The sequence below is a fragment of the Glandiceps talaboti genome, chromosome 16, assembly GCF_964340395.1.
Source record: "Glandiceps talaboti chromosome 16, keGlaTala1.1, whole genome shotgun sequence".
Classification (NCBI taxonomy): domain Eukaryota; kingdom Metazoa; phylum Hemichordata; class Enteropneusta; family Spengelidae; genus Glandiceps; species Glandiceps talaboti.
In genome coordinates, this window is record NC_135564.1 from 1,513,730 (window position 1) to 1,527,945 (window position 14,216).

The following is a 14,216-nucleotide window of genomic DNA, read 5'->3' on the forward strand; positions in this document are numbered from 1 at the left end:
GGCTATCTACAATTCTCTATAACTTGCATAAAACACTTTATTGTGCTACACCATTCTACGATATGTGGCAGGGGTAAAGGAAGATTGAATTACCAAAAAAAAAAATAGATGCTATTTTGATTGAACATTAAAAAGTTTTGTCACTTGTTGCAGATAGTTGAGCTGATGAATTGACCACATACTGCCATAAGGAGGCAGTTTGCCAAACGCCAAAACAACAGAATAGAACGACACAAGGTTTCTCTACATACAGAGGGATTGGTGTATTAAAATGTGAGGATATACATGTGACATAAAACAGAATCAAATAGTCCACCTACTGACGTATTCTTTGGGCATTGAATGAAAAGAAGAATTACAACAATCTGTTAGACTTTGAGAAAACTCTCTGATATCATGATTAATGGGGCAACTCTAAGATGGTGGGATTAAGCTGACTTTGTAGAGAAAAGAGGATTATCCGATCATTTCAAATCCCACATCAGATTAAGATTACAATTAAAAGTGTGAAAAATAGTTGTCTGGCAGAACTGTTAAAAAGTTGGCCCTGAAATTGATATGCCCTAATCCATATAACTCGACTGATATGACGGTAATAATGCAAAGAACCTAGTACTGAATCACGGGCCTTTAAAACTTGTTACTTGAATAACTTTACCAGCCAAGCATTTATCACACCTTTTTAAATGAAAACCCTGTCCAAGATGCCCTTTTATGAACATAGTATATTTAAGCATTGATATACAGAACTTTACAGGAACAAATCAATACAGCTTGTAAATGTTATTGTCTCCACTTTGGACGGGTGGACGGATAGACAGACAGACAGCCAGACAGACAGACAGACAGACAGACATGCCCAGTATCTCCTAAGCTTCAAGAGCTAGAAATAAACTCTAAGCTGCTAAATATAAGTGTGAAAGATACTGAACATTCAATGTTTGTAATCAATTATTTTGGAAGTCAGATATCGTGAAAATATATTTGAAGGTTTTTTCAAAAACCAAAATGTACACTAGAATTAAATTCATGCTCACTATGGAACCTTTCTTACTCTGTAGAACAAGACAGCATGGATTTAAGACAGAATGAACACAATTTCACAGCTACCTTCTTGGGCAGACATGTGAAATTGTATGTCCTGTAGATGTAATATGTTCTATCTGCCTTAGGCTGTCTCTATATTGACATGATAAGTATGTCTCCACTGTTGTCTTCAACGATAACACAATATTGTAGAGTCATACACATCATGCCAGCAGACAGGTGATGTGCCTCTGGATCACAAAACTAATGAATATAAACCTTACTTGTATAAAAGCTTCTAACATTAACTATAAATACAAACTGTCTACGGTATGATCACAGCCTAGGGTCTGATATTAGAGACAAGAATTGACTACTATAACATCCCCGATGTCTGATATTAGAGAAAGAATTGTCTAGACTACTAGAGCAGCAACAAGTGAATAGGATACATGATATCAACTATTAGCTGTAACTCAATACTAGACAGCTGTTTTCAGGATTTTTTATCTGAACTGGTCTGATAAAATATTTATGTTTCATATCATGAAATAAAACGAAATTATGATTAATATGCAATATTCAGTGTCTGTTCTATTAATGGGAGACACAATGATTAGTATTGTATACAATAACAATGGATGTCTGCAGAGTATTACATCAAATTACAATAATGGAATATAAAGTATATTCTTCAGCTCCTTTTGCCTTGCATAACACGTGTACACTATTTCTGTATACTACAATTTTAAAACTGAGAAAATATATTTGTTAGTATGCATGGGTTTTTAATTTTTTTTTATACAGTTAAAACTCCATTTTTAGAATCACTATATAAAGCATGAATTCTAGTAATTACAGCTACTGTTGAAGTGGGTTAAATCCAACTCTCACCTTTCAGATCGTTGTTTTTATGGGACTGTGCTCTCAGTGATCTTCTTATAGATGCCTTTCTCTGTTCTGCAAACATGGGTATGTCCTCTATGGCATTGGGACTGCTTGCTGTAAGACAAAATAAAACAAATGATAGTTACTACATGGATTGGACAAACAATATTACTACCAAAATGCCAACAGGTTGGGCAGACAATTCCCTGCCTTTGTTTGTTACAATCCAACATTACTATAAACACTTGCCTTGCTCCATCCAAACCAAACTGGTTGCACAGACAACCATACACACTTGTCGATCTCCACCCAAAGTCAACCGCAATGCAAACACAGATACATCCAAAGTATAGTGAATTCACCAGCATGCCCGACAGCACAATCTGATTTGTGTTTAATGTAAACCTCAATGTAACCCCCTAGCTTGACTAGCACTGTCTGGCTATGGTATGAAAGGTCCACTAAACTGCCTAGCTTGATTAGGACTGTCTGGCTATGGTATGAAAGGTCCACAGAACTGCTTTCAATAGGTGTAGATGACACAATCTGCATACACATGTACAATGTAATGCTATTACCGATATAACTGTACATACCTACAATAGACATGACAACCAGTCAAAGCAGTTATCTGTTACTCTACTGCTATCATAGTATAACAGAACCAAACTAAAAACATTGCTTCAACAATTCCCGCTCTCTGATTCAATTATACTATTCTTACAATAACTGGCTACATTGAAATTTGAATTCTAATATCTATAATTACCATTTCCCATCTTGAAATAAATGATAGCTTTTGAGTTTTCAACAGTATCATCAACCTAAGTTCACTTTGTAATAGCCCTGCTATGGTTTTGTTCTGTTTTATCACCAAAGCTTGACTGATTTCATTGCACTTTCTCACCTATACTTTACACTTGATACACTGAATCTTGTACTTGATTTAGAAATGTTGTTGTATTTCCACTACAGTACTTGTTGTGTCATTACATAAGACTCATATAAGTCTCTCAAATACTACAATAGCTGTGACATCCTGGTAATTTCATCTCATTTGAATACAGATCTCTAAAGTAGTGCATGCTTTACATAACATTGTTATCATTCTAAAGTTAATGCACAGAGAGAGAGAGAGAGAGAGAGAGAGAGAGAGAGAGAGAGAGAGAGAGAGAGAGAGAGAGAGAGAGAGACAGAGAGAGACAGAGAGAGACAGAGAGAGAGAGAGAGAGAGAGAGACAGAGAGAGACAGAGAGAGAGATAGAGAGAGAGAGAGAGACAGAGAGAGAGAGAGAGAGACAGACACAGTCAGGGTCTATCATGGTTTGACAAACTTTAGGGTCTATAGTGTCATAGACATATTCCATGGTCTATGATTTAAAGAATAGACACACTCCATGGTCTATAGTGTAACTAACAGAGACACACTTCATGGTCTATAGTGTAAACAAAGACACACTCATGGTTTATAGTGTAAACAAAGACACACTCCTGGGTCTATAGTGTAAACAAATAGACACTTCTGGGTCTATAGTGTAAACAAAGACACACTCCTGGGTCTATAGTGTAAACAAAGACACACTTCTGGGTCTATAGTGTAAACAAAGACACACTCCTCGGTCTATAGTGTAAACAAAGACACACTCCTGGTCTATAGTGTAACAAACAGAGACACACTCATGGTCTATAGTGTAAACAAAGACACACTCCATGGTCTATAGTGTAAACAAAGACACACTCCATGGTCTATAGTGTAACTAACAGAGACACACTCCATGGTCTATAGTGTAACAAACAGAGACACACTCCATGGTCTATAGTGTAAACAAAGACACACTCATGGTCTATAGTGTAAACAAAGACAGACTCCATGGTCTATAGTGTAACAAACAGAGACACACTCCATGGTCTATAGTGTAACAAACAAAGACACACTCCATGGTCTAAAGTGTAAAGAATAGACACACTCCATGGTCTGTAGTGTAAACAAAGACACACTCCATGGTCTATAGTGTAAACAAATAGACACTCCATGGTCTATAGTGTAAACAAAGACACACTCCATGGTCTATAGTGTAAACAAAGACACACTCCATGGTCTATAGTGTAAAGAATAGACACACTCCACGGTCTATAGTGTAAACAAAGACACACTTCTGGGTCTGTAGTGTAAACAAAGACACACTCCACGGTCTATAGTGTAAACAAAGACACACTCCATGGTCTATAGTGTAAACAAAGACACATTCCACGGTCTATAGTGTAAACAAATAGACACTCCATGGTCTATAGTGTAAAGAATAGACACACTCCATGGTCTATAGTGTAAACAAAGACACACTCCATGGTCTGTAGTGTAAACAAATAGACACTCCATGGTCTATAGTGTAAACAAAGACACACTTCATGGTCTATAGTGTAAACAAAGACACACTTCTGGGTCTATAGTGTAAACAAAGACACACTCCATGGTCTATAGCGTAAACAAAGACAGACTCCATGGTCTATAGTGTAAACAAAGACAGACTCCATGGTCTATAGTGTAACAAACAGAGACACATTCCATGGTCTATAGTGTAACAAACAGAGACACACTCCATGGTCTATAGTGTAAACAAAGACACACTCATGGTCTATAGTGTAAACAAAGACACACTCCATGGTCTATAGTGTAACTAACAGAGACACACTCATGGTCTATACTGTAAACAAAGACACACTCATGGTCTATAGTGTAACAAACAGAGACACACTCCATGGTCTATAGTGTAACAAATAGACATATTCCATGGTCTATAGTGTAACAAACAAAGACACACTCCATGGTCTATAGTGTAACAAATAGACACTCCATGGTCTATAGTGTAAACAAAGACTCTCCATAACATCCATGGTTTCAGTAGGGTTTCAATAAAATCACAACTTAGCATCATGTGATGTATTTGTGTGAGGTGCAACTAGCAGAGTTCCTTGTTAATCAATCAATCAATACAAACTCATTTTCTGTCAAAACATTTTCAAAACAATTAACCTTTTGACAAGGTATTACATGTATTAACAGAAGTGTTATCTTTGAATATGACACCTAACAATTTGGGACCCACCTTCACTTGTGTTATACATTGGATATTATGTTGCTGTAGATAAACCACTATGTGACCAGTTATAAGCTGGGTTTTTGATCACAGTTGAAAACAGTTGATCACTACATCCAGTCAATCACAAGTTGCTCTGGTACATAGAGTTTGGACACACACTGCAACATGTGCACAACTACCTACAAGCTGTGTACAATCATTGCTGTATAGCAGGTTGGAAAATGAACCATTTGTAAACTGAGATATGGTCATTCTGGCACATCAAGTTTGAACAACAAACTACTACAGTTTACCAGCTAACCATACGCTGGATTAACATCTATACTGCTTTACACCAATTTTGAAAATGAATAATCACATTACGTCATCTCTCTACAAAGCTGGATTGTCAGCACTGCAGGTGACTACACCAGCTATTTAAAATAATCATATTAATACACTAATCATTTGTAAGGGTCTTCTATCATTACAGACAAGCAGCTGATAATCTTTGTACTGTATAACATATGAATTACCATGACAATACAAGGATTAATGTGTTATAAGTCTGTACGATCACACTCTAGAACTGTCACTGAGACAAAACGGAACATTAATCTCAGTAAACATACATGCAAACACACTCTACCCCTTGAGGTGCACAAGTGTGGCTCCTACAGTTCATTCAAATGATGTACTGAATTCAATAGTGAAACAAATATTGATACATGCTCAACAAATATATGGTGAAAGTACTTTCACAGAATTTCATGTTGACGGAGAAGAGACATCAGCAAAAAATTGAGAAAATAATTTTGATTCCATTAGTATCTAACTGTGTAGTACAATAGCTACTTGCAACTATGTGGACGTGATACAAAATTGTTTGCTGGTATGCATGCATTCTCTTGTACAAAAATAGACATGTTATTTCAAATATGCAAATTAGCCATCTACAAACTGCACAGTTCTAATTTAATTAATCATATTACATAGCGACCTTGTAATAGAAGACAATGATCAATGTTTTCTATGCATAATTCCATTTTTACAGTGTAACTGAGAGGACACTTGACATGAATTTGATATCATTTAGCTAATTAAATTCATCATTTAAAACAAAATTATTGTTAAAGTCTATGCAGGTTTGTTTTTGGTCCATTTGTTCTAATTATTGTATACATGTGTGTTCCCATGATGTCATAAAAATGTCGATTTCTATGAAAATGTGAACTTTAAATAATTTCATCTGCTGAAATTTATGATTACAGTGTATTCACATTAATTAAATGATATACCAAAATCATACAAAAAATAGCCTAAAATCAATTCATAAATTTGGAACCTGCAATGGGACAATATGTCAGAATATTGAGTCCCGACATGACATATTGACAGCTTGATATATGCTAGGTGTAAAAGGAATTTAAATGTACAAGGAAAGCTGTCATAGTTTGATTCTAAACATTTCACTAACAACAGCAGTGATTTATGGCTGTGTATTTTATTGTTATATTTAGAAATTTCATTTAGTACCATCATGTTATTACTAGCTTTCCCAAAATGTCATTGTAGCCTTTTGAACTATGACCTTTGACCCCAAATCTATAACTTCATGAGAACACAGATGTATGATGAAATAGTGGCCAGGACACAACTTGGGTTGGGGTGGGGCTATAGTATATTTATTTGAAACATGGTGGGTCATCCATTGCTGGACGAGTACACTTGTGGGTACACTTGTGGGTGGAAGGGGATGGGGTGGGAGGGGACGGGGTGGGAGGGGATCGGACGGGAGTGGGGGTAGGGTGGAGGCATGATACTTATTTGAAAGAGAGTGATGTCTCCAGTTGCTGGTTGAGTACAATGCTGGGGTAGATGTTTTGACATGGAGGGTGGGAGGGGAGGGGATGGGATAGGTGGGCCCAGGGAGTGATGGGCATCATACTTACTTGAGACTGAGTGGGGTCTTCCATTGCTAGTTGAGTTCAATGCTGGGGTGGATGTTTTCATTGGGAGGGTGGCGGGGGATGGGGTTTGAGGTAGCGGTGAGGTGAGAGGCTTTATACTTACTTGAGACTGAGTGGGGTCTTCCATTGCTAGTTGAGTTCAATGCTGGTGTGGAAGTCTTGACTGGGAGGGTGGAGGGGGAGGTAGCTGTGAGATGAGAGGCTTTATACTTACTTGAGACTGAGTGGGGTCTTCCATTGCTAGTTGAGTTCAATGCTGGTGTGGAAGTCTTGACTGGGAGGGTGGAGGGGGAGGTAGCTGTGAGATGAGAGGCTTTATACTTACTTGAGACTGAGTGGGGTCTTCCATTGCTAGTTGAGTTCAATGCTGGGGTGGAAGTCTTGACTGGGAGGGTGGAGGGGGAGGTAGCTGTGAGGTGAGAGGCTTTATACTTACTTGAGACTGAGTGGGGTCTTCCATTGCTAGTTGAGTTCAATGCTGGGGTGGAAGTCTTGACTGGGAGGGTGGAGGGGGAGGTAGCTGTGAGGTGAGAGGCTTCACACTTACTTGAGACTGAGTGGGGTCTTCCATTGCTAGTTGAGTTCAATGCTGGGGTGGAAGTCTTGACTGGTAGGGTGGAGGGGGAGGTAGCTGTGAGGTGAGAGGCTTCATACTTACTTGAGACTGAGTGGGGTCTTCCATTGCTAGTTGAGTTCAATGCTGGTGTGGAAGTCTTGACTGGGAGGGTGGAGGGGGAGGTAGCTGTGAGATGAGAGGCTTTATACTTACTTGAGACTGAGTGGGGTCTTCCATTGCTAGTTGAGTTCAATGCTGGGGTGGAAGTCTTGACTGGGAGGGTGGAGGGGGAGGTAGCTGTGAGGTGAGAGGCTTTATACTTACTTGAGACTGAGTGGGGTCTTCCATTGCTAGTTGAGTTCAATGCTGGGGTGGAAGTCTTGACTGGGAGGGTGGAGGGGGAGGTAGCTGTGAGGTGAGAGGCTTCACACTTACTTGAGACTGAGTGGGGTCTTCCATTGCTAGTTGAGTTCAATGCTGGGGTGGAAGTCTTGACTGGTAGGGTGGAGGGGGAGGTAGCTGTGAGGTGAGAGGCTTCATACTTACTTGACACTGAGTGGGGTCTTCCATTGCTAGTTGAGTTCAATGCTGGGGTGGAAGTCTTGACTGGTAGGGTGGAGGGGGAGGTAGCTGTGAGGTGAGAGGCTTCATACTTACTTGAGACTGAGTGGGGTCTTCCATTGCTAGTTGAGTTCAATGCTGGGGTGGAAGTCTTGACTGGTAGGGTGGAGGGGGAGGTAGCTGTGAGGTGAGAGGCTTCATACTTACTTGAGACTGAGTGGGGTCTTCCATTGCTAGTTGAGTTCAATGCTGGTGTGGAAGTCTTGACTGGTAGACTTGGTGTCATACTCAGACTTGATGTTGTACTTTCCAAACTCTGATCAAAACTCTGGTCTCTACTAGAATCATGATTTAATGTAGTTGGCGTCTTCTCATCAGAACTGGCCGCTGTGAAACAATAAAACAGACAAGTGAAAATTGTGCTACCCACTTATCATAAAGCAAATTTGCTTAGATCACTTTTTTATAGCTTGGTGTAATAGCCAGTTTACGATCCACACTGAGCATGCTCAGATGCAAAGGACTGTGGGAATATTTGTAGTTATGGCAACACCTAATCTTGAGTGATTGCAGATTGCCCTCCTGCAAAGTGACCAAGACTAAAGATTATTTTTTATATTTACAATAGTAAATGATTCAAGTTTATCAACTGAATGATACTACATTTCCCATAATACACCATTCAAGATAAATGGGTTTACATTCCCAATACACATTTTTTCTTCTGCTAAGCAGAAATAGACAAATGATGCACAATTAATACAGGTTTCTAACTCTTCCCACCTCAGGTATGAGTCAGAACATCACGATGGCTATGGTTATGATGTCTATGTAAAGGGTTCTTCATTGTTGGTAATTTGTATTCATACACTTCCAGACTTTTAACCTGTTCATACAGTGTTTATTTCTGTGTACAAACAGCATGCAGACTTGTGTGTTTATTGAAAGTATACTAGTTAGAAGTTCTGTGACTTTAAATTTTTAAACAGACAGTGGATTAGTATCATGTGGTGTGTACATCACTTGAACCTTGATAGGAACACAATAACAAACTTTTCAGCTCACAGTGTGATACAGTAAGTTAAAGAGGTAATGATCAATACTGTTAGACTCTCTCACAGCCTCAGGAGCATCGCTAGCAGAAAGCGACTGTTTTGTATGTTATAATATTTACCACATACTTGTACTCTATCTAATATCCTTGTACTGCGCACCCTCATTGACTACACAGGGCTAGCCATTCCTTGATATGTTCTTGTGACCCACCATGTTATTGCGACGCCCCCGATAACACGGCAGGTCGCAATAACACATCACCGAATGGTTAGTCATACAGAGTCGATGAGGGCGCACAGTACAAGGATATTAGATAGAATACAAGTATGTGGTAGATATTAGTACATACAAGATAGCCGTTTTTTGCTAGTGACGTTCCTAAGGCTGTGAGAGAGTCTATCAATACTCTATGGTTTAGTATATCACAGGGTGTGAACATCGCTTGACTCTTTAGATACACAAAAGACAAGTTCTTTTCAGATCCCAGTATGTAATAGAGTGTAATTGTCAATACCGTATGGCTTAGTAGATAATGGGTTGACTACAACTTTTACATTTTATTCTTGTTTGGAACACAATGACCACAACCTGTTGTGAAGTACGTAAAAGACTTCATTTTCACTGCAGTATGGTTTAGTATCATGGGGTGTGTACCCACTTCACTTCCTTTAGATACACAATAACACTTTTTTCCCAGATCACATGGAGATTCCGAGAATACAACACTTGATTCTAATTTGAGTACATGATCACTAAGTATTTAAGATCACAGTATGTTAACAGCAATTAGTTGTCCACAGAATGCACTGATGATATCACATAGTGACCTTGCTGATGAAATAGAACAGACTGATCAATGTTTTCTATGCATAATTTCATATTCAGAGGATAACATAGATGATGCCTGACATACATTTTGTACCGCCTAGTTTATTGAATGCATCATATAAAACAATGAATTAAGACACAGTGCAAGTGTATTGTTATTAAAGCCAACAGGACCTGGTACTTCAGACTTTACGATTGTATCAGTATGCTGGTAGGTTAGTACTAATTAATCAACAGCAGGAAGGGCATTTACATTATCAGTCAAAATAAAAGGACTGTTTGTAAGCATAGTTGAGGTAGCATATACTGCATCTAACACAAAGTATCCACTCATCCTTAGAAACTAAGCTATTGGTGTGAGTGTCAAATTGCTTACTGTAGCAATGATTCCACTCAGAAACAACCAGTAAGCTAATAGCCCAAGTGTCAAATTGCTTATTGTAGCAATGACTGTTGAATTACTTGTTTCTTCGTAGAACTAAGAGATGAAAATATGTCTAGGAATGGTAAGGACAAACTCTCCACCAATCTCTATAATATCTAGCATCACAGCAAGACCAACAAACAAACAAACTTCTATCAAGAATTGTCATCTCCACTTATGTGTTCCCACAATTGTGTATTTTAAAGATACCACTACACTCTATTTCAATTGCTTACACTGCTGCCCTCTAGTGGTAAGTTGCAACTAGTCCACAATCTCTCTGAATATGAAAGTCAACCCAGACTGAATAAAGAACGCAATACTACTTGAATACTGACTACAAATTAATTGACTTATGAAGAACTCATCTTTTCAATGGGACACTCAATAGAAATTACTACGTAAATTATGTTTTATATAAATAAAGAATAAATTTGTAATGATCAGTTCAGATGTTTATCAATGTTTTGGCTTCATTTCTTCTATTTAGTGTTCAAGGACCTTATAATATACAAGTTTAATATTGAAATGTAAACTGTCTCGTTTATCATGGACTGATTGGAAGATCGTAATTATTTAATAATACGTAGAAAGCCATGTACTGTATTTTCACACACCCATCTATGCCTAGTAAGTTCTCCTCTTACATTTAAATCAAACTGGGTGGGAAAGAAGCCATTTTCAAATTAATGTTTCAGTTAATGCATATATTAGGCAAAAAAAAAATATCTGGTTCTGGTCAGGGTAAACTTTCTAAAGTGGTGCGACGATGCAATTTTTTTTTTTTTTGCAAATTAGTAAATACACATTTTTTTGACACTTTACATACTCTGTTCTATCATATTTATCTCTTGAAAAACTTCCTTTTTCTTTGAAGCAGTTTAGGCTTTTAGGGTAGATTTCAGCTGCTTGTTCTCCTGATATCAGGAATAAATAAGGAACAGGAAAGCAAAAATTATCAGAAAAAAAAAAGGATCGACGTGAGGGTATTCAGGGCAAGCGCGCGCTGACCAGAACCAGATATATTTTTTTTTGGCCTTAGGCCTACATTTTAGGAACTGGGAGGAAAAGTAAGGAGTGGATTTAAAAAAGTTCATATAAATTGCAGTGTGTTGCGACTTACATGGGCCATGATTGTCAATGCAGTGAAAGTGAATTGTTAGGGTTAAATTCTAACATGCAATATTAATGATAACACTGGGTTTCTAAAGGTTAAAACCTACCATGCAATGTTGATGAAACACTTGGTTTGTCTTGTGTCATGTCACAGCTATCCAGTGATGATACACTAGTAAAGGAAGATTGATTAGCACTGCTGTAGGACATCTGACTAGTATTGGTCACTTCAATCGTATTTTTCACAGCTTCCTTGATTTCCGTCATTGCTCTCTCCTCCACTGCTGTGTTTACACCTGATGCTGTGTTTACACCCAGTGCTGTGTTTACACCCAATGCTGTGTTTACACCCAATCCTGTATTCACACCTGCTCCTGTCATCACACTTGCCCCTGTGCTTAGACCCATCTCTGTATTAACACTTTCACTTTCTTCCGCCGGCTCTTCACTGACCATTTCTAATTTTTCTGGTTGACTTGGTTTCCTCCTTAGCATGAATCCCAATTTGTCCATTATGGCTAACTCAGCCACATTAGCAGGTGGTGGTGGAGGAGAGATTTCATCTTTGTGTTCTAAAGAGATAAAGTGAAGAGTTGCTAAGCAACTACAACTACTGATGAAGAACTAATACTTCCAGTCTGTCACTTCTAGGATATGGACAATAAAAAGGATGATCTTTACAGCCTAGATACAGGACATTGTCAACAGTTGCTAGGCAACCACAAGTACTGATGAAGAAGAAATGATTACAGGGACTTGTATAGATCATCTCAGTAAGATAGAGGATCAGGACTTAGCACTGTATTGTTGTAAATGTCTGACCATATTACAGGGTAAGAACTATATATATGTGAACAAAGTCTCCAAAAGTTAAACTCATTCAAATTTAACATTGTACATGTATTTTGTTGAATATGGAAATCATGAAAGCAAATCCTGTAAACCTTGACACTTTTGCCAAAGACTTTTTCCTACTTATTTGCTTGAAAACAAAAGCATTAACATATTGCTCAAATGCCTTCTAGTATATATATACAGTACATCAGGTTTAGAAATGCTTAAATATTAGTCTATGAGAACTAGCTAAAGTCTGCAAAATTGCAACATTTTCTAGTGGTCAAAATTAGGTATGTACACCCTGGTATGATGATGTGTTAATAAACTTTGGTGAAAAATACTAATTTACTTCAAGAAACATTACACATATAATAGTGAATTGATATATCAGCTATACGTAAACTGTTCTGTTAACTTTTGACCATTAACCAAGCATATAGTGCCACATGCATGAATCAATTTGAGCTTACTGTCAACTGAAACTAAATTGTTAGTTTTTTCATTGTAAATTGTCACGACTTGTGACCATCAATATATCCACAAACTGGTTAATTTTGTATATGGGTATGTCTTGATGTTAAAATCAAAATCAAAATGAATAATTTGTAGTTTTATATAGATATGTAGTAGACAAGGGTCTCTGTACATTAGAAATTATGTTTTGGGGGATGAATATTACAACGACGAAGTTGACTTTTCATTAGCACTATGAATGAAAATTTTCTGATTACATCTTGCTTTGATCATATACGCTAGTACAAATACACAATCATGATCTATAGAATAACTGTTTACATTCATAATTCATGAGAAAAATACCCAATTTCATGTGAATACTGCAAAATGTGGATAAATTCCAGTCCTTGGTATTGTTAAAACATTTGAAAAATTTCTCATGAATCTACATATAATAATACCACTTTTGTACATGTACACATCTCTCTGAGTCATTGGTTCAAGACCTGTACATTATATAACTCATACGTGACTATTAACAAAACATACCGACATTTTTACTGGGTTTCAATTTCCCAGATTTTTTATCATTACGTAGACTATCATATCCATCATCAGTGTTGCTATGGTGATCAACTTTCACATCTTGGTTGCTACGGTTACTAGTGGATGCTAGAGATGCCAGCCTGGGAGGTGGTGGTATCGGAGGAGGTGAATCACATGTTAGTTTCACTGGTGGGGGTGGGTCTTGTGTTAGCAATGGTTGAAAGAATCTCCTGGCAGGTATAGCTGTTATTGAAGGCAATGAAGAAACATTATTTTAAGATGTTAGTATTACTGAAATTTACATTATAAACACAAGCTTGTAGTACAATGTCAGTAAATTACACAATATTATTAAACATACATTCTTTTAAAATAATTTTTTTTGTGTGATTAAATTACATAATATTACTACATAAACATCTAGTAAGTTGTTTGTAAATACATGAACATGATTAGTACCCAATACACCAGATGATACCCTGAGTTAGTTGATATGAAGGCAATGAAGTACACAGGTTTGGGCCTATATAATCTCATGGAATGAGATTTGAAGCCAAGGATAGCCACTAGAGTAGGGCTTATAGAGCTTCTTTAATTAATATCCCTCACCCACCCTCCTCTCTTTTCCCCTCCCTCCCTCTCTTTTCCCCTCCCTCCCTCTCTCTTCCCCTTCCTCCCTCTCTTTTCCCCTCTCTCCCTCTTTCTTCCCCTCTCTCCCTCCCTCACTCTTCCCCTCCCTCCCTCCCTCCCATATGGTTGAACTGGAGATTGAAAAGGGAACAGTTTAATACTGGAGTACGTTGATCTTGTTGCATTGAACCATTGGCAATAGCATGATTAATAGGAACTACAGCTGAAGAGACATTGTATAAACT

The 14,216-nt window shown here is 37.8% G+C and overlaps 1 protein-coding gene across 1 annotated transcript in view; it reads right to left on the bottom strand.

Annotated features, from left to right (window-relative positions):
- The window catches only part of LOC144447256 (protein TANC2-like), an 84,862-nt gene that overhangs the window by 17,899 nt on the left and 52,747 nt on the right, over positions 1–14,216 (bottom strand). Inside the window, exons 5-8 of the mRNA XM_078137169.1 lie at positions 13,345–13,584; positions 11,610–12,074; positions 8,286–8,465; positions 1,921–2,028 (exon numbers count right to left, since the gene is read on the bottom strand). Of these exons, the coding sequence (XP_077993295.1) occupies positions 1,921–2,028; positions 8,286–8,465; positions 11,610–12,074; positions 13,345–13,584 (993 nt within the window). The remainder of the gene's footprint in view (positions 1–1,920; positions 2,029–8,285; positions 8,466–11,609; positions 12,075–13,344; positions 13,585–14,216) is intronic.